We start from the raw sequence: 22,600 nt of genomic DNA on the forward strand, positions 1-22,600 counted from the left end.
GTCGACCTGCATAGCCTCCACGGCGGGAGGCACAGGAACAGATTGCAGGGGACCAGAGGAGAGAGGAGCCGGGGAGAAGAAACGCCTCGTGCGAACAGAGTCCATATCCTGGCGGAGCTCCTGACGCCGTTCGGAAAAACGCATGTCAATGCGAGTGGCAAGATGGATGAGTTCATGTAGGTTAGCAGGGATTTCTCGTGCGGCCAGAACATCTTTAATGTTGCTGGATAGGCCTTTTTTAAAGGTCGCGCAGAGTGCCTCATTATTCCAGGATAATTCTGAAGCAAGGGTACGGAACTGTACGGCATACTCGCCAACGGAAGAATTACCCTGGACCAGGTTCAACAGGGCAGTCTCAGCAGAAGAGGCTCGGGCAGGTTCCTCAAAGACACTTCGAATTTCCGAGAAGAAGGAGTGTACAGAGGCAGTGACGGGGTCATTGCGGTCCCAGAGCGGTGTGGCCCAAGCCAGGGCTTTTCCAGACAGCAGGCTGACTACGAAAGCCACCTTAGACCTTTCAGTGGGGAACTGGTCCGACATCATCTCCAAGTGTAATGAACATTGGGAAAGAAAGCCACGGCAAAACTTAGAGTCCCCATCAAATTTATCCGGCAAGGATAGTCGTATTCCAGAAGCGGCCACTCGCTGCGGAGGAGGTACAGGAGCTGGCGGAGGAGATGATTGCTGGAGCTGTGGTAGTAACTGTTGTAGCATAACAGTCAGTTGAGACAGCTGTTGGCCTTGTTGCGCAATCTGTTGTGACTGCTGGGCGACCACCGTGGTGAGGTCAGCGACAACTGGCAGAGGAACTTCAGCGGGATCCATGGCCGGATCTACTGTCACGATGCCGGCTGGCAGGTAGTGGATCCTCTGTGCCAGAGAGGGATTGGCGTGGACCGTGCTAGAGGATCGGTTCTAAGTCACTACTGGTTTTCACCAGAGCCCGCCGCAAAGCGGGATGGTCTTGCTGCGGCGGTAGTGACCAGGTCGTATCCCCTAGCAACGGCTCAACCTCTCTGGCTGCTGAAGATAGGCGCGGTACAAGGGAGTAGACAGAAGCAAGGTCGGACGTAGCAGAAGGTCGGGGCAGGCAGCAAGGATCGTAGTCAGGGGCAACGGCAGAAGGTCTGGAATCACAGGCAAGGAACACACAAGGAACGCTTTCACTGGCACTAGGGCAACAAGATCCGGCGAGGGAGTGAAGGGGAAGTGAGGTGATATAGGGAAGTGCACAGGTGTAAACACTAATTGGAACCACTGCACCAATCAGCGGTGCAGTGGCCCTTTAAATCGCAAAGACCCGGCGCGCGCGCGCCCTAGGGAGCGGGGCCGCGCGCGCCGGGACAGAACTGACGGGGAGCGAGTAAGGTACGGGAGCCGGGGTGCGCATCGCGAGCGGGCGCTACCCGCATCGCGAATCGCATCCCGGCCGGAGGTGGTAACGCAGCGCCCCGGGTCCGTGGAACCGACCGGGGCGCTGCAGTGAGGGAAGTGTAGCGAGCGCTCCGGGGAGGAGCGGGGACCCGGAGCGCTCGGCGTAACAGCCCTATGGTCTCGTCAGGCTGTTGCCACCTCCAGGCTGGGTCGTTCAGCCACTATATGGTCTCCTCATGCTGCCGCCACTTCCACGCTGTGTTATTCAGCCACTATATGGTCTTCTCATGCTGCCGCCACCTCCAGGCTGTGTCATTCAGACACTATATGCTGCCAACAAGTCCAGGCTGTGTCATTCGGCCACTATATGGTCTCCTCATGCTACTGCTACTTTCACGCTGTGTCATTCAGCCCCTATATTGTCTCCTCATACTGATGCCATCACCAGGCTCTGTCATTGTGCCGCTCTGCGACAGTGACTCTAATAGCGACACCTCTAATCTGCATGTCAAACTGAATAACAGTATTATTGCACTAACCCAGCACACACCCTCTTCTCTAGCCACATCACCTGCCAGAAGTTACCTGTAAACTTGCCTGGAGTTTGGATGCTTTATTAACAATTTTCTTTTGCACGGAAAAACAAAGCTAGTTGAAAAAAATAACTTTCATTCTCACTTTTTTTTAGGAAAACCTTAAAAAATTACGTGATAGTATAAACCGAAGACGTAATGAAAATAAAAAACTGAGAAAATCTTCAGGTAATTATGCTCCAGACGATAAGGAACTAAACATTGGTATTAAATGGGGTATTTTTATCTCAGCTTGTTAACAAGCTGATCAGTGAAGGTCTGATCTCAGGATCCCCCACCAATCTCGAGAACAGGTACATAATTGTCCATAATTCTTTATGGGGCTGTTGAATGATTCAAAGTTTAGCAACAATTGAACTTAATGAATGAAGGATGTGGGCCCCCTACCGATCAGCAAGTGATGGCCTATCATGTAGATAGAGGCAGTTTAACCCATTTCAGTTCAGTGCATTTTTTGAAGTAGTACTTTTAGACAAAATATATAATGAAAAGACTTAATCTTCTTTGAATGCCAATATGAATGTTGGCCAAAATGGCAAAAACTGCACCTAATTGCTCCCGGCATTTTAAACTTTTCCTAGCCCTGTTTCTAAAAAAATAGGTTCAAACATAAAAAAATGGGATCTGATGCTGCAGAAAAGAAATCTACAATCAACAGCATATATTGATAGTATTCCCTTTTTTGGTGTACAATGGCTGTGTGTATCGGTTTGAATATCTTCTTCAGTATCCAAATCTCATTTTTATGTTTGAATCTGTTCATCTAGCAGTGATATGTTCTTCATCTGTGGACCTGCAGCTTATGCACTGTATGCCACTTATATATGCTGTTATTAGTTTTGCACAAATTTGTGAGGTTAACGCTTTGTGTACCACTTATCTTCCCTTTCACTATTGGACCAGCATATGTATACTATAACATAAGAAAGAAATTCAGGTGGCACTCACAGTACATTAGACAAAAGCTTCTTTATTTGGTTTGGAGCGCTAATCATGTAGCGGGGCGCTGGGCATGCAGTGCGTTTGGACAACAGCTATTTCACGCCATTCACGGCACTTCCTCAGGGCACGCCTCCCTTGACGCGAGAGGCCAGGTAAATACCTCCTCACACCTATCGCGTCAGAGAGGGGGTGTAACAAAACTGCAACAGCATAAAAACAGCAAATAACATATTCGGATCTGTAGAAAAACTAAAATGACATGTTACAAGGACCAATTTCAATCCACAACCTTGTACAACTCATAAGAACGTACAGATAATAAGTGGGGTTTAGACAAACGCGTTCATGTCTAAGCGATCATTCAGACCTAGGTTTCCCCTAGCTCTGGTCTGAATGATCCAATTAACCTCTCACTGGAGAAGCGCTCTGCATCTGTCAATACCTCCTCTCGCTGGTACCATTTCTAAACCTCGAAATTTCATACTTTTAGTGTCTCCTGCATGTTCCTCCGCAATATGGTCTATCAACCTAGGTGAACCTTTTTTTGTTTGTATAGAGTGAACATGTTCACAGAATTTTATATTTAGTGATCGTATTGTGCACCCTATGTAATACCTTTTACAAGGGCATAAAACTGCATACACTACGTATTTCGTTCTGCAGCATATTTCTTCCTTGCGGGGGATGGGGATACCACCTAGCACCACACTTTTTTCCAGGTATACAAAAGGGCACCAATTACGGGAACCGCACCTAGGCATTCCAGGGGTAATAGTTCTTTGGAGCCAGTTCTCACTGTTGGCCGAGCTAGTTGTAAAACTACTTCTTACTAGGATGTTTTTTATATTATTACATTTTTTTAAAGTTATCAGTGGTTTGTGCATAACCCATTAGATCTGCATCGTTTTGGATTAAGAACCAATTGTGATAAATAGATTTTTTGATCTGTTTCGCCATAGGACCGAATTGGAAGGAGAAATGGTAGGGACTACTAGAAAAACTTTCGGTACTTTGAGAGGCAATTAAATTGATACTAGCATGTGAGGTATTTTTCTGCCTACTTTTTTTGTCTCTTTTTCCTTTCATAGTTGCTTTCCCTACTATTTATGCGCCTATGGTGTAAACATTGTCGATAGAGGACAGCTGATTTGATGTGCTCGGGGTGATAGCTTTTGAAATGGAGAAGGGAATTACAGGCAGTGGGTTTCGTGTAAACCGCAAGTACTGCAGAATCGAATATCCCTTTAGGAGGAAAAGAATTGCGGCGGGGGAGAAAGAGGAAACAGAGGCTACAAGAGAAAGACTGTGTCTTGGCAGAATTAGACCCTCCAGAAGAATTGGCTGTAATCAACTTGTCCAAATTCCTCATGGACGATGGGACAAAATCAGTCTTAGCCAAGGGTTAAAATTTTTGTCTAACAGAGGACTTTAATCCTGTTAATTTTGAAATAGATCTGTTTAGAACTATTCGAAAAATAAGTTTAAAAAAATTATTTCACAATAAAAGTAACAATATGTTAAGAGCAGAAGGAGAAATTCCTGTAGGAATGGTACCCTTGGCTTTAGTGCACTGCAAGATGTCCCAGCATCAGAATTGGAATGTTTAAATGCACTTACTGACTTCCTGTTGGAGGAACAATCTGAAAAGGAGTCAGATATAACTTGCGTTCCCGAGTTCACGAGTGGGGTGGATTCTTCCTTTACCCCAGCAGTGAAGTCGGGAAGCAACATTGATCTCTTCCAAAAATGAGTATTAGCAGATTTGAAAGCTTTACGCTACCCCTCCGATCCAACTAATCTAACGAAAGAAGAAAGAGCAGCCCTAGAAAGGGTGAAAAAAAGAGATGACATAATTGTTAAGTCCGACAAAGGGGGCAACATTGTCTTAATGGATAAGGATTATTATATAACAGAGGCCAAAAGGCAATTAGAGGACGAAAGATTCTATAGAAAAAAATCCCCTCTAATCCACTTCCTAAATTTACCATGAAACTTCAGACACTTTTGAGAAGCAATGTGGAAAAAAAAAATCATATCGAAAAAAATGGCAGAAAAACTCTTGCCTGCCAACCCAAAACCAGCGATCTGGTATTTTTTGCCTAAGACACACAAAACCTTGGTGTCCCCACCCAGGAGACCGATTGTCTCCAGGGTGGGGTCACTAACTGAACCGATTTCAAGGTTCATCGATTGGCTCCTGCACCCGTTGTTAGGGGAGATACCCTTTTTAGTCAAAGACACCAACAAATTTCTGTTACGCCGAGCGCTCCGGGTCCCTGCTCCTCCCCGGAGCGCTCGCGGCGTTCTCCTCTCTGCAGCGCCCCGGTCAGACCCGCTGACCGGGAGCGCTGCACTGTCACTGCCGGTGGGGATGCGATCCGCATAGTGGGACGCGCCCGCCCGCGGGTCGGATTCCCATTCTACTCACCTGCCCCGTTCCCTGGCTGTCACGTCCTGGCTCACGCGGCTCCACTCTCTAGGGCGCGCGCACGCCGGCTCTCTAAGATTTAAAGGGCCAGTGCACCACTAATTGGTGCCTGGCCCTATCAGCGTCTATTAGCTTCCCTGCTCCATGTGTATAAATACCCACTTCCCCTTCCTGTCCTTGCCGGATCTTGTTGCCTCAGTGCCTAGTGAAAGCATTTGTGAGTTCCCTTACCAGTGTTTCCAGACCTTCTGCCATTGCCCTTGACTACGAACCTTTGCCACCTGCCCTGTCCTTCTGCTACGTCTGACCTCGCCTCGGTCTAGTCCTCCTGTACCACGCCACTCTCAGCAGTCAGTGAGGTTGAGCCGCTACCGGTGGACACGACCTGGTTGCTACCGCCGCAGCAAGACCATCCCGCTTTGCGGCGGGCTCTGGTGAAAACCAGTAGCAACTTAGAACCAGTCCTCCGGTACGGTCCTCGCCAATCCCTCACTGACACAGAGGATCCACCACCAGCCTGCCGAATCCTGACAATTTCTACTTACGTTGGAGAGTTTAAGTTGGCCAGATAATGCCATGTTGGTGTCTCTCGACATAGAGAGTTTGTATACGAGTATCCCCCAGAGCAAGGGTGTAGAGGCCATAAGAGAGTTCCTCAATCGGTCCGGTAGATCTCTTAACTATATTGATTTTGTGTGCGATGCACTTATGTTAATTCTGACATCTAACTCATTTAAGTTTGGCGATGAGCGGTTGATACAAACAGGTGGAGTTGCTATGGGCACTCCGGTCGCCTGTACGGTAGCAAATTTGTATGTTGCATTGTTTGAGAAATTACATATTTTTTCATATACCAACCCATTTTTTAAATATATTGCATGTTGTCGATGATTTGTCGATGACATCTTTATGGTGTGGACAGGCTCTGAATTAGAGATTTTGACGTTTGTTTCCACATTGAACTCAAATAATTGCCTGAACTTAAAGTTTACATCTAAAATAGGTCCATTGGAGCTAGAGTTCCTTGACGTGCTCGTGGTGATAGAGGAGGGGAATTTATTGACTAAGGGTTACAGGAAACCCACTGTCTGTAATTTCCTTCTCCATTTCAATAGCTCTCACCCCGAGCACGTCAAATCAGCGGACCCCTATGGACAATTTTTACACCTTAGGCGCATAAATAGTAAGGAAAGCGACTGTGAAAGACAAGCTTCAGATCTACAAGAAAGATTGCTTAAAAGGGAGTACCCAATTGCAGTGTTAGGCCCCTTTCAAACTACAAAATTACTCCGTTTTAAAGATCTGTACGAAGTTCCGTCTGAAAATCAGCTGTAAAACGGCAGTTACAAAATCCTATACGGCCATTAGAAAATACCATTATAGTCTATGGGATTTTTCTAATAGCCGCTTTAACCCGTTATTAATAACGGCCGTTATTTTGTGATGGAAGATAGTAATGGGAGAAATAGTGCAAAATAACGGCCGTTATTAATAACGGGCTATAACGGAGTAATTTTGTAGTGTGAAACAAGCCTTAGATAAAGCAATGAAAAGAGCAAAAACACAAAACAAAAAAAAATTTGAAAGGAAAAAGAGACAAAAAAAGTAGGAAGAAAAATACCTTGCATGCTGGTATCAATTTAACTGCCTCTCAAAATACAGAAAGTTTTTCTAGTAGTCCCTACCATTTCTCTTTCTCCTTCCAATTCAGTCCTATGGCGAAACAGATCAAAAAATCTATTTATGACAATTGGTTCTTAATCCAAAGCAATGCGGATCTAATCGGTTATGCACAAACCATTGATAACTTTAAAAAAAATAAAAAATATAAAAAAACATCCAAGTAAGAAGTAGTTTTACAACTAGCTCGGCCAACAGTGAGAACTGGCTCCAAAGAACTAGGTGCGGTTCCTGTAATTGGTGCCCTTTTGTATACCTGGAAAAAAAGTGTGGTGCTAGGTAGTATCCCCATTCCCCACAAGGTAGCAATATGCTGTAGAAGGAAATACGTAGTGTAGGCAGTTTTATGCCCTTGTAAAAGGATTTACATAGGGTGCACAATATGATCACTAAATATAAGATTCCGTGAACATGTTCACTCTATACAAACAAAAAAAAGGTTCACCTAGGTTGATAGACCATATTGCGGAGACACTACAAGTATTAAACTTCTAGGTTTAGAAATGGTACCAGCGAGAGAAGGTACTGACAGATGCAGAGCGCTTCTCCAGTGTGAGGCGAAGTGGATCATTCAGACCGGAGCTAGGGGAAACCTAGGTCTGAATGATCGCTTAGACATGAACGCGTTTGCGTTTGTCTAAACCCCTCCTATTATCTGTACGTTCTTATGATTTGTACAAGGTTGTGGAGTGAAATTGGTCCTTGTAACATGTGATTTTAGTTTTTCTACAGATTTGAATATGTTATTTGCTGTTTTTATGCTGTGGCAGTTTTGTACACCCCATCTCTGACCCATCTCTAGGTGTGAGGAGGTATTTACCTGGCCTCTCACGTCAAGGGAGGGGTGACCTGAAGAAGCGCAATAGCTGTTGTCCGAACACACTGCATGTTCAGCGCCCCGCTACATGTTTTAACGCTCCGATCCGAATAAAGAAGCTTTTGTCTACTGTACCATGAGTGCCACCTGAATTTCTTTCTTATGTTGTGCCATGAACTGTGTACCCTCTTATGGGTAGAGCACCACAGCGTAGACAATAAGAGGATCTGTGTTTCCTAATACTACCCTCAGCAATACAGGTGTGTGGAAAGGCATATAGCTCATCAGTGCCGGCTTTCTTTCTCTTTCATAACGTATACTATAACGCTGTGTGTTACATTGTTTTTTTTTCTAGTGCAATTTCTTTATAAACTGACAAAAAAGTGATACAATAGTTTTTAGCATCATGTTATAAAAAAGGGTAGCATTGCACTACATCTGAATAAACCCTTAAAGGGGTACCTTGCCCCTAGACATCTCATCCCCTATCCAAAGGATAGGGGATAAGATGTCAGATCGCCGGGGTCCCGCTGCTGGGGACCCCGGGGATCGCCGCTGCAGCACCCCGCTATCATTACTGCGCAGAGCAAGATCGCTCTGCACGTAATGACGGGCAATACAAGGGCCGGAGCATCGTTATGTCACGGCTCCGCCCCTCGTGATGTCACGGCCCGCCCCCATCAATACAAGTCTATGGGAAGGGGGCGTGGTCTCCACGCCCCCTGCCATAGACTTGCATTAAGGGGACGGGCCGCGAGGGGCGGAGCCATGACGTCACGCTGCTCCGGCCCCTGTATCGCCCGTCATTACGCACAGAGCTAACTCGCTCTGCGCAGTAATTATGGCGGGGTGCCGCAGCGGCAATCCCCGGGGTCCCCAGCAGCGGGACCGCGGCGATCTGACATCTTATCCCCTATCCTTTGGATAGGGGATAAGATGCCAGGGGCGGAGTACCCCTTTAATGTGTCTGTAATTCAAGACAGATGTATATATATTGTAACCATTCACACTAAAACAAGTATATACAAAGTAAAATTAACATTACTATGTCATATTATATATGTATTGTTTTCTTATTTGAAGACTTAGAAATCACAAATCCCATTCGACGTGGTCAGAATTTAGAAATAAAGCCTGAGCTTGGAATGTATGAGACTAGTTCGTGCTTACTTCCTCCAAAAAGAGACATCAAACGTGGAAACTGGAAGACAGATAGCACCTCTAGCACTGCAAGTAAGTGTCCCGTTCACAGTATACCACAAAATGTCAACTGGAAGGATAAAACCACAATTTTTTCATGGCATAATTTCTGTGTATGAGCACAACCATACATTCTCTCTCTTTCTCATGGTCTATAATATTTTTATACAATCTAGGCAGTGCAAGTAACCGATCCAGTACCCGCAGCACTCTGAGCATGAGTAGTGGCATGGAGGGAGATAATGAGGTAATTATAAATATAGAGGGACAAGTAATACAGTTATACCAATGGTTAAATATATAGCGGTTGGGCTGAAAAGTCTTATACTGGCCCTCCAAATTCTTGTATATGTATATCCAAAATATTTCTTATTTGTCATAATTTTGTATGTTTTACATTTACAATACATACAATGTTACCAAACTTATATTGTGTTCTAAAAGGAACTTCTGAACATGATATGCCATAAATGTCAGAGAAATGCAGATCCCTGTTTGAAAAATGGGGTTAATTTGAACCCCATCCTACCTGGGAGCCAGCTTCTGCATCCTGGTAGGGAATGAATTCAGAGTCGATCATGTTCTCCACAAACGTGCAGGTCCCAGAGGAGGGTCTTGCATAGGTCAGACATTTATGACACATCCTGAGGATATGCCATACATGTCTGTGTTGAAAATAACCCATCTCCATTTATATGCGTCTCCATTCTCATTAAATAGTGCTCTCAGTCTACAGGCTTCTTGACTGGTCAGGCTTTATGGTTTCACACTGCAGCCCTTCTTCTATACAAGCACAATGGGAATAAAAAAGGGCTAAGTTACAGTTCTTGCACAGTGTCCAGAGTAGCCCTGCATGTGCAGTGCTCCAAAGGGTTCTGTTGAACCTTCATTCCCAGTGGTTTGATGCCTACTAATCTAGCTTGTTAACACAGGAATACTTTTTAAATATAGTTTTTAATGGAATAACAGGAAAAGAACACAATGTATCTCAAGACCAGTTACAGTCAATACGCATTTCCAGCATAACTGACCCTAACGTAAACCCTTAAACAGCGCTAATGCTAAAAATGGAGCTACAATTTAAAAGAAATATGTCAGCTGTATCTGCTGCTAAGAGGTGCGGACACACATTGATAGCTGTTAGGGTATAAAAGTAAGCTTTCCTAAAGCTAATGGTGGCGGCTAAACTTATAAAATGGAGATTTTATTTCCCAGCCATGTGTCAAGGAGGGAGAGCAAAGCTGTTTAAGTGCCAAGCCTGGCTTGCCTCCTCACTTGCCTTCACCTCCCAGCCTCTCCTTGCTTAATATACAGAGTCCTGTACATCAGTCAAGGAGGTAAAAGCAAGCAAGGGGACATGTCAGTATGTAGCACTTCAGAAGTTTTGCCCCGCCTCCTTGACAGAAAAAGTACAGTTTGCTTTTATACCCTAAAAGCTATTCAGTTGCGGTAGAGGGTGTGATGAGGGCTGATAGAATGGCCCTAGGGGCATATGGCATTAACCCCTTGTGCTTGTGATGCCAGGGTGTGGTTTATCCTCAGTACCTCCCGAAGGTATACCGCTGGATCCTGGGCTAGGCACAGGGGCAATAATGAGTCTGATGCCAAGTTACATGGAACAGGTGCAGGGGGCCCAGGGGACATTGTAGAGAGGCCGTCTGACAGGGCAGCTAGAGTACAGGGGTAAAACTCCTGTACTGGGCCACCAAAAAATCCCCTTCTTAAACACAGCCATCCTCGGCGCCCAGTCCTGGAGGGTGGATGACTGAAGTGGCTACTGGGGCCTGGTGATGACAACAGTTCCTTGGGCATTAACTCCGAATGTCCTTCGCAGGTCTGAGTAAGGAATAACAAATAACTGGGGATGAGTCCATGCGGCATTTGTTGACAATGTCCTTACATGCTCCTTGGGTTATGGGATCTTGAACATGTGGGATTTGTAAACCTTGTAACTGCATACGTAACACATTTTACACACCTGATTTGGATCAGGCTGCTAGAGGCTTTCTACCCGATGCCTTAGCTGCTGGGGACCATTGGCAGAAGCTATTTCTCCCCAGAGCACTATACATACTTTAGAAAAAATAACAATATTACCTTTTACATGACACCCTGTCACTACACGGGACTTACTTAAGTTGCAGGGAAACCCTCTGGCCAGTAGAGCACCCTGTACACGAGGACAGGAAAAAATGGTTAGACGTAAACATTTGACTATTTGTGGACTGGAAATATACAGTTTAGCTACAGCCCTAACTAGATATTACATTTGACTAGTTTATGCACAAATCTCTACGTACATCACTGGATTAGTTATATATATTATCATTAACTATGCTAGACTGACTAAATATGATACGAGGTACTAGCACTATTCTCTGTACCTGGCTTTAACTGTCATGGCAGTGAGATAGTAGATACTCTTCTCCTGTCCTAGTCAAGATACCTCCTATATAAATTGCCATAGACATGAAGAAACATCTCAGACATGTTTGTATGTACACATTATGTACACTTTATTACAATGCACCTGAAACAAGAAAATGTCACATTTGCATGCACCCGTGCAAAAATGGTACAAAATATATTGCTCTGACAATAAAGTACCACTCCACAGTTCTGGTACACTTCAGAGTTCTCAGTAAAAAAATGTTGCATAACCTGAAGCAACAATAATGCTTCCACATACAATACAGTTAGTCTCTTTGACTTAGGAAGTAAGGAAAAATTTTACAAGATTCAAGCCTGGCAACTTTCCCTTCCAACTTTGTCGGTCAATTTGCTTTCTAGGTTGTGACATGTACCTAGGACCACAAGATTGTGCCCCCTTCATAGGGCTGACATGGGTATTCCATGACACATGTGACAAACTGGAACCAGTGATGGTCGGGCTCATGGTGACCACCACTTGTACAGCAGCAGCTTGCGCCACTGGGGGATCATGTGTTGGTGCCTGTTGAGCCGGCCAAGCCTCCTCCTCAGCAGGAGTAGGCCAAGGCACTTTGGTTGGTGCCCGCTGGGTAGGCCAACACTACGCAACAGCAGGAGTACGCCTGGGCACATCTGTAGGCAACCCTCGATGCAGATATTTAGGATCCATGACAGGTGACTCAGGATACCATTCTTCTTGGACGACTTGTCCCTTGATGCTCGGTGGCAGGAGACCAAATGGATCTGACTCCCAATCCTCAGAAGGGAAATAGTTGAAGGGATTTGTGTAGGATTCTTGGGCCTGGTGACGGCTGCTGCCCATTCCCCTCGCAGGCTCTGTACAGGGGTGTATTCCACAATTTCCCCGCTCTCTAGGGAGTGTAGAGGTGGAGGGAGGTAGTCTTTCTTCACAGCTCTCCTGTTGACCAAAATACTGCCACTGTGGTGGCAGTCCATACATTTGCCATACCCCCTGACTCTGTCAAATTTGATAACCGTGGCTCTCCGCTGTTCTAGGGGTGGCTCTCCCTCCCGAGGATGCTCCAGCCTTCTGATGTATGAGGCCTCAAGGCTTTTAGTGTCCTATTGTTGTGCTTGGCGCAACTTCATATGGCATTACCTTAGGGCCATACTCCTTCCTCCTCTGCGCCCTCATCTCTACAACTATGGCGGCCACTCAGGCCTCATGTTTGGCCCTTTTGACACTTCTGACTCCTCTGTGTGGATCTCCGCCCAGGATCCCCAGGTCCGGTGGTGGGGAGACACCCTCAACGGTGACTCGTCCTCGCGACGATACGGGCATTGCAGGCCAGTCTCCATCTTCCTCAGACAGCGGAACTTTGAGATGGGCGTCTTAGGCCCCGATGAAGAATCTCTGCAGATGATCCACTAACTCTTGGAACATCTGCGTCTGCAACTTGCCGGGCCATCGGCGCCATCTTGGGACTCTTTAACCTCTTGTTCTGCTGTGCCTCCACCATCTTGCTCTCACCAGGAACTTCCGCAAGACTGAAGAGGTCCGGCTACGCTTCTTATACTGGTCTCCGACCAAATGGCAGACAACCGTAACTTCGTCATCAGCAGGGCCTGGGATTGGAAGCGACTCTACGGTGCGTCCTCTTCTTTGTCCCCTCCCCGGGCAACAAGGGGTGGGCCTTTCAAGTTCCATTTTGGATTAGAAACCACGACTTGGCTTCTACGCCCAGGGGCGGGACACTGGCTTTGGCAAGATTCCTTTGCGCTCTTTTCTTCCAACAGATTAACCCTTTCAGGTATGGTGGTAGACACCCTTGCACGTAACATTGCTTCAGCACAAATTTTACACATAGTATTCATGACTTCAGCACTGTTCCCAATGGAAGATAACAGTCCTTTCTTCACCTCCCCCTCTATTTCACAAGCGCCTCTTGACACAGACAAAGTCCCATACACTTTCTGGCGCAATTTTTGTCGCTCGTGTGTTTTACTCTGTGATACTGGACAGAGTTCAGACTGGGAGGGTAGTTTAGGCATAAGGCGCACACCCGTATCCTGTTCGTAGGACGCCAAAAGTTATGGTAGAGTGTGTGATGAGGGCAGATGGAATGGCCCTAGTGGCAGATGGCATTCACTTGTGTACGTGACGCCAGGGCGTGGTTTATCCTCCATACCACCCAAAGGTATACCGGTGGATCCTGGGCTAGGCACGGGGGCAATAATGACTCTGACACCAAGTTATGGAACAACGGTAGCTTTACTGAGTTAGACAGGTGGAAAAGTCTATACAGCTAAGCCAGGTCCAAGGAGGTGACCAGTGACTTCAGAGACCTTAGGGATTCTTGGGACTTGCTGATACCGCACTGGGTTACAATCACATGACACTGGTTAATCACATGTCAACGGTTCTTAAAGACATAACACTTTAACATACAATACACAGCATAAAGATAACTATACAAGGGGAACAGGTGCAGGGGGCCCAGGGGACACTGCAAGGAGGCTGCCTGAAAGGGCAGCTAGGGTACAGGAGTACAACTCCTGTTCTAAGCCAGCACACAATGGTATCTGCAGCTCTTAGCAGCAAATACAGCAGGCGATTCCCTTTAATTATGAATAACCGTATTAGTACTATACCTATATAGAGAGAATTTAACACCTTTTGTCAATGTTATAGGATAATGAGGTCTCAGAGCATCCGCAGCCATTCAAACATAGGCATTCCTTGCCAAAGGAAAAACCCCCACCAAGACCACCCAGAATACAAGACAGAAGTAGTAGAAGGTAAATTTTGCATAATAAAACCAATAATAGCCTACTCCATATTTTACAGCAATGGTAATTCGAAATTAATTTTCATCCACAATTTCTTCTGTTATAAAAACGATAACCATGGCGATCTGAGAGTTTGTTCCTTTTCAGTTTTAAAACAAGCTGTCAGTAGTGCTCTTTAGCGTACAATCATCAGCTTTCTGCACAAATATCTTCACCAATTCAGAATTTGGTGTGGATCTGTAACAGATTTCTCTCTGCAGACTTTTTTGCGGATTGCTCAGAAGTCAATGGCCCAGATTTATTAATCTCCCTGAACCAAAAATGTGTCTGATTTGCCCATAGCAACAAATCAGAGCTCATGTTTCTTTTTGTCAAAGCTATCTAAGGCTAAGTTTCTACTTGTTTTTATTTTTTTTTTGGGAACAACGCCAAGAAAAACGCCAATTCTGCCGCATGGTGTTTTTTCAGCCAAAAAACGCTGCGGCCAGATGTTAGCTGTAAATCAATGAGAAATCGCAAAATTCATTTTCCACTTGGCGTTTTTCAGTTTTGCTTTTATTAATCCTTTTGGCATTTTTTCATTCTTTTTTATAGCTCCTTGGCGGTTTTGCAAAGTCGCAGCATGTTGAGCCAATGGCTTTTTTTCCCCCTGAAATCGTGGCATTTTTCTCTCATAGAAGTCTATGGGAGTCAAAAAATGCCAAGAAAAATAATGTGGGTTTTAACTTTGGCTTTTTGCAGGCGTTTTTTTAATTATTTTTTGGATAAAAAAAAGTGATGGAGATACATTTTTTAATAAAAATTTCGTAGGGTACCATTAAAAAAAAAAAAAAAAAAGATACAGTAGTGAAGGAAAAAAATTGTATTTATTGAAATTTTTATAAATTTTTAAAACAGGGATCAATTTGTGTGCGGGCAGAGCACTAAAAATGTAGCCGACAATAATAAAAATGTAGTATGTGTGTGTTTTTCACTTTTTTTCTTAATTTTTTACATATTTTTAGGGAGTACTACTACTCCCAGCGTGGAACACACTGTTCCATGATGGGAGTAGTAGTGCCTGTACTAAATGACAGATCGCCCCTGGTCCGTTGCGATCCTTCTATATAATTTATAAATGCGACCGGTCACTCTTCTATTGCACCCTGCACTGCCGTATATATACACCTATTCAGATGGTTCCAGCCAATCACAACTCTCTGTGGGTAATATGAATAAGTGTATATCTACGTCAGGGGACCATAGAAGAGCGGCCGGCCGCATCTATACATTATACAGTAGGATTGCAGTGGGTGTCAGGAGTGATACTCGCTGTGATCTGTTCTTAACTGCAGGTACTACTGCTCCCAACATGGAGCACACTCTGCTCCATGCTGGGAGCTGTAGTACCTGCATTAATAGGCAGATCGCAACAGGTGTCAAAAGTTACACTCGCTGCAATCTGTCTATTAATGCAGGTACTACAGCTCCCAACATGGAGCAAATTGTGGTCCATGTTTGGAGTAGCAGTACCTGCAGTTAAGAAGAGATCACAGCGGGTATCACTCCTGACACCCGACGCGATCGTTCATAATATAGCAGAGATGCGGAGTGGCTCTATACAGCGCTCGCATCTCTGCACTATACTCCGGCCAGTGATGTGAATAGAACATCACTCATTCATATTTCCCTCTGAGAGCTGTGATTGGCTGCCACCATCTGGCCAATCCCCACTCTGGGCGAAAAATATGAATGAGTGATGTTCTATTCACATCACTGGCCGGAGTAAAGTGCAGAGATGCGAGCGCTGTATAGAGCCGCTCCAAATCTCTGCTATATTATGGACGATCGCATCAGGTGTCACGACTGACATCCGGTGCGATATGTCTATTAGTACAGGTACTACTGCTCCCATCATTGAACAGTCTGTTCCATGCTGGGAGTAGTAGTACTACTTAAAAAATAGAGAGAAAAAAGGTGAAACACACACACTTTAATAAAAATTAATGAAAATTCCATTATAAAAAAATATAAATTTAATTAAATGCTATTTTTTTCCCATCACTACTGCATCCTTATTTTTATTTTTTTTGGCACCCAACAAATTTTGGGTACCAAAACAAAAAAAAAAAAAAACACCAAAGGGGCCAAAAATGCAACTTCCACTCAAATGCAAAAAACGCAAGAAAAAATGCAAGAAAAAAAACGCCAAACACAGGAAAATGCTGTGGCGTTTTTTCTGGCGTTTTTTTTGGGCCACAAAAAAAAACATGCAGAAACTTAGCCTAAGAAAGGAAATTAGTTAGAATGGACAAATATTTGTTTAAAGAGTACTTGTCATTTGGAAAAACTTTTGGCACGTCCTGTCATTTATCAAAAGTTTTGATCGGCAGGCGTCTAAGTGTTCAGACTTTTCCCATTCAAGAGAACGAGCCAAGAAAAGTCTGCACTGCCACACGCTCCTCTCCCTGGTCTGTGTTACATGATCGTGACATGTGCCATAAACTTAAATTGCAACGTTGTCTCGATCATGTGACACAGAGCAGGGAGAGAGCGCACTGACAGTGAACTTCTCCTGGGCTTGTTCTCCTGATTGGTGGAGGTCTAAACACACTCATCTGATCCAAACATTTGACATTTCATAGGACATGTCAAATATTTTTCCGAATGACATTGGCCATTTAATGCAGGTTTGTAAATTTGGGCCAATGTGTTTGAAATCTCACTGCACCTGCATATTTTGCTGTAGGTTCCACAGAAAAAACTGTGGATTTATTGCAGATTCTGACTGCACCATAAGGCTATGTTTAAACAGCAAAATGTCTGCATGGATTTTTGCATAGATTCTGCATAGATTCTGCAAATGATTAAAAGATACGGAATGTGGCCGCGGAATTGAGGAATCTATGCAGAATTTCTGCTGTGTGAACCTAGTCTTAGGCTAGGTCAGAATTTCGGAATTCCGCTTGGTATGTCCACATGGAAATTCTGCTTCAGCAGAGTGCTGTTGAATTCAACAGGATTATGCTGCTCTGTGCAAATGGTGGAATTTCTATGCCAGATGTTTCTGGCACGAAATTTCCATTTTTCCTGTCTGCACAAAGAATAAACATGCTCATTCTTTCTGCGGACCCTGTAAGGAATGCATCGCCGTCTATAAGATACCGTATTTCTGTGGGGTCCTCGCACCAAAGCTTGTGGAATGTCCGCACAGAGATCCACTGTGTGGACATTCCATTGTGTGAACACATCCTTAAAGAACAACTCCAGTGGTAAACATTTATATATGTCCGTGCCCGGGTCTCAAAAATAACCAAAATAAATGTATACATACCTTCCTATGAGCCCCGTTGGTCCGGCACAGGCCTCATGGTCCGGCAGTGCTGACGTCATTCCACTTCCTGGGGACGGGGACGCCCCAGAGCCGTCGGCGTATCACCGGTCGTAGCGATGTCCCGCCCCGATCGGTGATAGGCTGAGCCCACTGTCATGTAAGAAGCCGGCCAGAGCTCCTTACATGACAGTGGGCTCAGCCTATCACAGGCCGGGGCGGGACATCGCCACGGCCAGTGATACGCCGACGGCTCTGCGGCATCCCCGTCCCCAGCAAGTGGTATGACGTCAGCACTGCCAGACCGTGAGGCCTGTGCCGGACCAATGGGGGCTCGTAGGAAGGTATGTATACGTTTATTTTGTTTATTTTTGAGGCCCGGGCACGGGCATATATAAACCTTTACATATGTCGTATATACTTTTATCTAGTTTTTATTTTACAGACGCTCACAATAAGCACACAGTTTCTCTTTAGATCATCTGACAGCTGTGCTGGATCCTTTTGCAAATGAATAATATTGGACCCAGTTGACCTGTAGTACGCTCAGACCAATTTTTCGGACCCCTTAAAGGGGTTCTCCGCTGAAAATATCTCATCCTTTGGATAGGGGAGAGGAACAATGTCAGATTGTCAAATTTAATAAATCGGATATCACTGCAAATGTCAGTGCAAATTTGAGTTCATCCTGGAATTGTAAAAAATATATAAAAAATCACAAAATCTATGCAAATCGCTGTTTTCATAAAAAATTGCAACAAATATACAAAAGGAGCTGTGTAAATTCAATAATTAAGTCTACCCATATATTCTTCAAAAATTCTTCTATTCATCAAAAATACTTAAAACTTGACACTGCCCATGATAAAGGGAATACATGTTGTCAGAATTCATAAAATGAATACAAATCTTTCATTCGTAAGAAAAAAAATTATTCTTTTTTAATATTCTAGGTCTCAACCATCCTATAACTACAGAAATGCCCCTCCAGTGCCACCTAGAGGCCGAAACTGAGAATGAGCGTTGACAGAGAATGATGTACCTTTTCCTAATAACCAACAGGCAATAGACGTTCCTTCCCAGTGTGTAAAAGTGTAAAATATATCATCTTTATCACTGACTAATAAAATGGACTCCGTTGGAGCTATATTGCCAGCTCACTCTTTGTTACTCAACTAATTTGGATGATATCAACCAGCCAGAAGACTGTGAAGGGCTACTTATCCACTTTCAGAAATGGAGAAATGGTTATCCGCATGAATAAAGCTCAAATATCACAGAATGTTGTGAGAACAAGATGATACAATTAAACTGATGTTTTTAGGGGATGTTCACACATACAGTTTATGCTGCAAACTTTATCATTGATTTTCCAAAATAAAATCTGCAATACAAATATTGCTGCATAAAATCTACAAAATATACATTAAATGAATTCACACATAAATCTTTTGCCTAGAAAATACTACTAATTGGCAGAATGTTCATCTTCCAGTTAAAATAGTTGACAAATATCCCACTGCTTATTTTGTGGTAAAAGAAATATAAGCTATACTCATCTGTTTAATTCTCCACAATATACAGTCCATATACAGTCCTTTTTGCTGCAGTAATAAGGTGCCAATATACCCATGTCACCACAACAGCCAATCTCTGCCTTCACTGGTAGATGGCACAAGAAAACTAAGGCCAATGATTTCCTGCAGCCTTGATGTGGGCATATGAGCCATGTAAACAAAGCTGTTGGGGGAGGGGGGGGGGGGCGGCACAGGGCAGTGCTTGAAATGGAGAAGAACAGATTATGGCATTTTTATTTTTTTAACCACAATATCAAGAGATCTAAATTCTTTTTGATAAGTCAGACAACCCCCTTAGAGTCACATTGCTTCCAATTATTGTATTCTCTTTTCTTGGAGTGATGCCATTTTTACAGGATGAGCCAACATGTTTTGTATATCAGATTATCTGTACCTATATTTATATGTCTAACTACTGTATATTCACATCTTGATCCTGAGAAATATTGAATGTTTTGGTGCAATCATTATGATGAGGTTCTATAGTAAATTGCTGCCTTCGGGTTAACACAGGGGAACTAACAATTCTTTAATACCTTTATCACAAGTAAAATATAACTCAGCTGTAAAATATACAGTCTCTTATGGTCTTAATAAAGCCTTACTGTATATAAATATGTGTGACCAGTAAGTAAATCATTGCTAAATGGTAAAACTGTGAGCGTATACAAGTACTAAACCTAAAGACGGCAGCTTAAAAAAGGGAGACTTAGTTTACACTTAGATTTAGGACCCCAATAAGACTAATATTAATGCTTGGAAGGTTGATCTGACCTGACCCTTTATACACAGATATGTTGTTGGAATTGAATTAATTCTAACAATTTCTTTTCCTGAGGAAATAACACCTACTTTGTCCCCAAAATGGGGATTGTCAAACGACAACAAGAAAGCTAGAATTTATTTCTGGTAGATGGAATGGATTATCAGTACCTATCGCTCTGACTGGTTAGGTATTAAACCAATAGCACAGTGGTTGTCATGTTAAATGAGCACATACTGTACCTATAGGTGTCTTTTTGTATGTGTTTTTTTTTTTTCTTTTTTTATACAGTGGCATTCTGTGGTGGAAGTCCCCTTAAGACAGTTTTTAGCATGAGCTTTGCTAAGACTACACCAAAATTCTGTCGGGTTCACTATAGTAAATCTTGGCCAAGTTGATCCAAGTAAATCTTTTTTTTTTTTTTACTTTCGTAATTCCAATGTTTTCATAGACTTTCATTGTGCAATGTATTATATTTAGAATACTGATGTATTTTATTCTTATTTTACAAATGTATTTTGCTATTCATTTTACTCTGTGTTAACATAGCCTCACATCAGACACTTATTAAAGGAAAACAGTCATTCGTTCCCCCGCACTATAACCCGATACACCGGGTTATAGTGCGGGTGAACAGGAGACCGATGTGGGGTCTCAGACTGCTATACCTACCTGCAGTCCAGAGCCCCGATCCTCCAAAGGTCTCCTTCTTCCAACACTGACTTGCGCTTTGAGGGGGGCCCGCTGGCTAGATTTAAATATTCATAAGCACCGGTCACGTGAGCGCTCAGTAGGCATGAGTTCTCACGTGGCCAGTGCTTATGAATATTTAAATCCAGCCAGCTGCCCGCCTCAAAGAGCAAGTCAGCGCTGGAAGAGGGGGACCTTTGGAGGATCGGGGCTCCAGACTGCAGGTAGGTATAGCAGTCCGAGACCCCGCATCAGTCTCCTGTTTAACCACACTATAACCTGGTGTATCTGGTGATAGTGCGGGTGACCGTTTCCCTTTGAGATAACCCTTCAACCACACAAAAAATATCTACTTCAGTATTTGGAAGATGGTACCGGGTTACCAAAAGTGGCATCTTCTAATGAAATTGATATACAAAAAAATCCTCAATTTGGCTTGCCCTGAAAAATAAGATTTCGAAACACACTTTGTATGTTTGTGTTTACACACTGCAGATGTTTCACATTACTGTCATGGTCTGTTATATTCCGACAACAGAAGCGGAATGCATTATGTGATAGAATGAACTTAATGACTCGATAATAAAGGCAACTACGTTTTCCTCTACTCCCATAGATGTGAGAAGTTCCCCCACCACCCAGACTCCCAAACCTTGGGGGATCCTCATGTAGAGACTCTCCACATCTATGGATTCCATGTGAAAATCCCCCTGCCAATCAATATCCTTTAATGCTACCAAGAATTCCCCTGTATCTTTTAGGTATGACGGGATCAACCAATCTATGTATTTAGAAAGCCCTTCTGTCACATAGCCGATCCCCAAGACAATAGGTCGTCCCAGGGGTCGGCTCTGCGACTTATGGATTTTGGGCACATAATACCAGTATGGCTTTCCTGGCCATTTAGGAAAGATTTTTTCCGCCGTACCCTGTGAGTTTTTGCCACCGTACCCTGTGGGTTTGTCTGCTCCAGTGGAGCAGTTCAATAAATGAAACTATTGAACTATGGATTAAATATAAAATAATAAACAGATGTAAAAAAACAATGTGAAAGTGGCCCTAATGGGATTCCATTAAATTCATATTAAGAATCGCAGGAAACAGATAAAACACTTAGAAAACCCTTTTTCATACAGGTTCCATTATTCTAAGAATAGAAGGGTAGATGCAATACTTTTTTTATATGTGTAAATACATCTACTATGTTTCATGCACATTTACACAGCAGTAATGTTGGGAGAATTAAACTTCTAACTTTACAGGGGGTACCACAGGGGTCAGTACTGGTCCACTTCTTTTCAATATCTTTATTTATAACCTAGTTAAAGGACTACAGAGTAGAATTTCCATATTTGCAGATGAAACTAAACTGTGTAAGGTGATCTCAACAGAGGAGAATGACATAATATTACAGAGGGATCTAGGGAAGCTGAAGGCTTGGGCACAGACATGGCAAATTGAATTTAATGTGGATAAATGTAAGGTTATGCACTTGGGTCATAAAAATAAAACATGTACAATTATGTGCTAAATAATACAACATTAACCCCTTAAGGACCAAGCGTTTTTATGTTTTTGCACTTTCATTTTTTCCTCCTTACCTTTTAAAAATCACAACCCTTTCAATTTTCCACCTAAAAATCCATATGAGGGCTTATTTTTTGTGCCACCAATTGTACTTTGTAATGAAATCAGTAATTTTACCCAAAAATCTACGGCGAAACAGGAAAAAAAATCATTGTGCGACAAAATTGAAGAAAAAACACCATTTTGTAGATTTTGGGGGCTTCTGTTTTTAGGCAGTAAATTTTTCGGTAAAAATGACACTTTATCTTTGTTCTGTAGGAATAAAAAATAGGAAATTAATACATTTAAAATTATCATCTTCTGACCTTTATAACTTTTTTATTTTTCCATGTATGGGTATGAGGACTCATTTTTTGCGCCGTGATCTGAAGTTTTAATTGGTACAATTTTTCATTAAAAAAAGTGACCAAAAATACTCTATTTTGGACTTTGAAATTTTTTTGCGCGCATGCCATTGA

The 22,600-nt window shown here is 43.3% G+C and overlaps 1 protein-coding gene across 1 annotated transcript in view; it reads left to right on the plus strand.

Moving 5' to 3' along the window:
* PIK3AP1 (phosphoinositide-3-kinase adaptor protein 1) overlaps positions 1-19,806 on the plus strand; it is a 187,217-nt gene extending 167,411 nt beyond the window's left edge. The window contains exons 13-17 of the mRNA XM_056530352.1: positions 2,063-2,135; positions 8,918-9,067; positions 9,211-9,281; positions 14,118-14,224; positions 18,479-19,806. Of these exons, the coding sequence (XP_056386327.1) occupies positions 2,063-2,135; positions 8,918-9,067; positions 9,211-9,281; positions 14,118-14,224; positions 18,479-18,539 (462 nt within the window). The 3' untranslated portion in view covers positions 18,540-19,806. The remainder of the gene's footprint in view (positions 1-2,062; positions 2,136-8,917; positions 9,068-9,210; positions 9,282-14,117; positions 14,225-18,478) is intronic.
* The last annotated feature ends 2,794 nt before the right edge of the window (positions 19,807-22,600 follow it).

This window comes from Hyla sarda, chromosome 7 (genome assembly GCF_029499605.1).
Source record: "Hyla sarda isolate aHylSar1 chromosome 7, aHylSar1.hap1, whole genome shotgun sequence".
NCBI lineage: Eukaryota > Metazoa > Chordata > Amphibia > Anura > Hylidae > Hyla > Hyla sarda.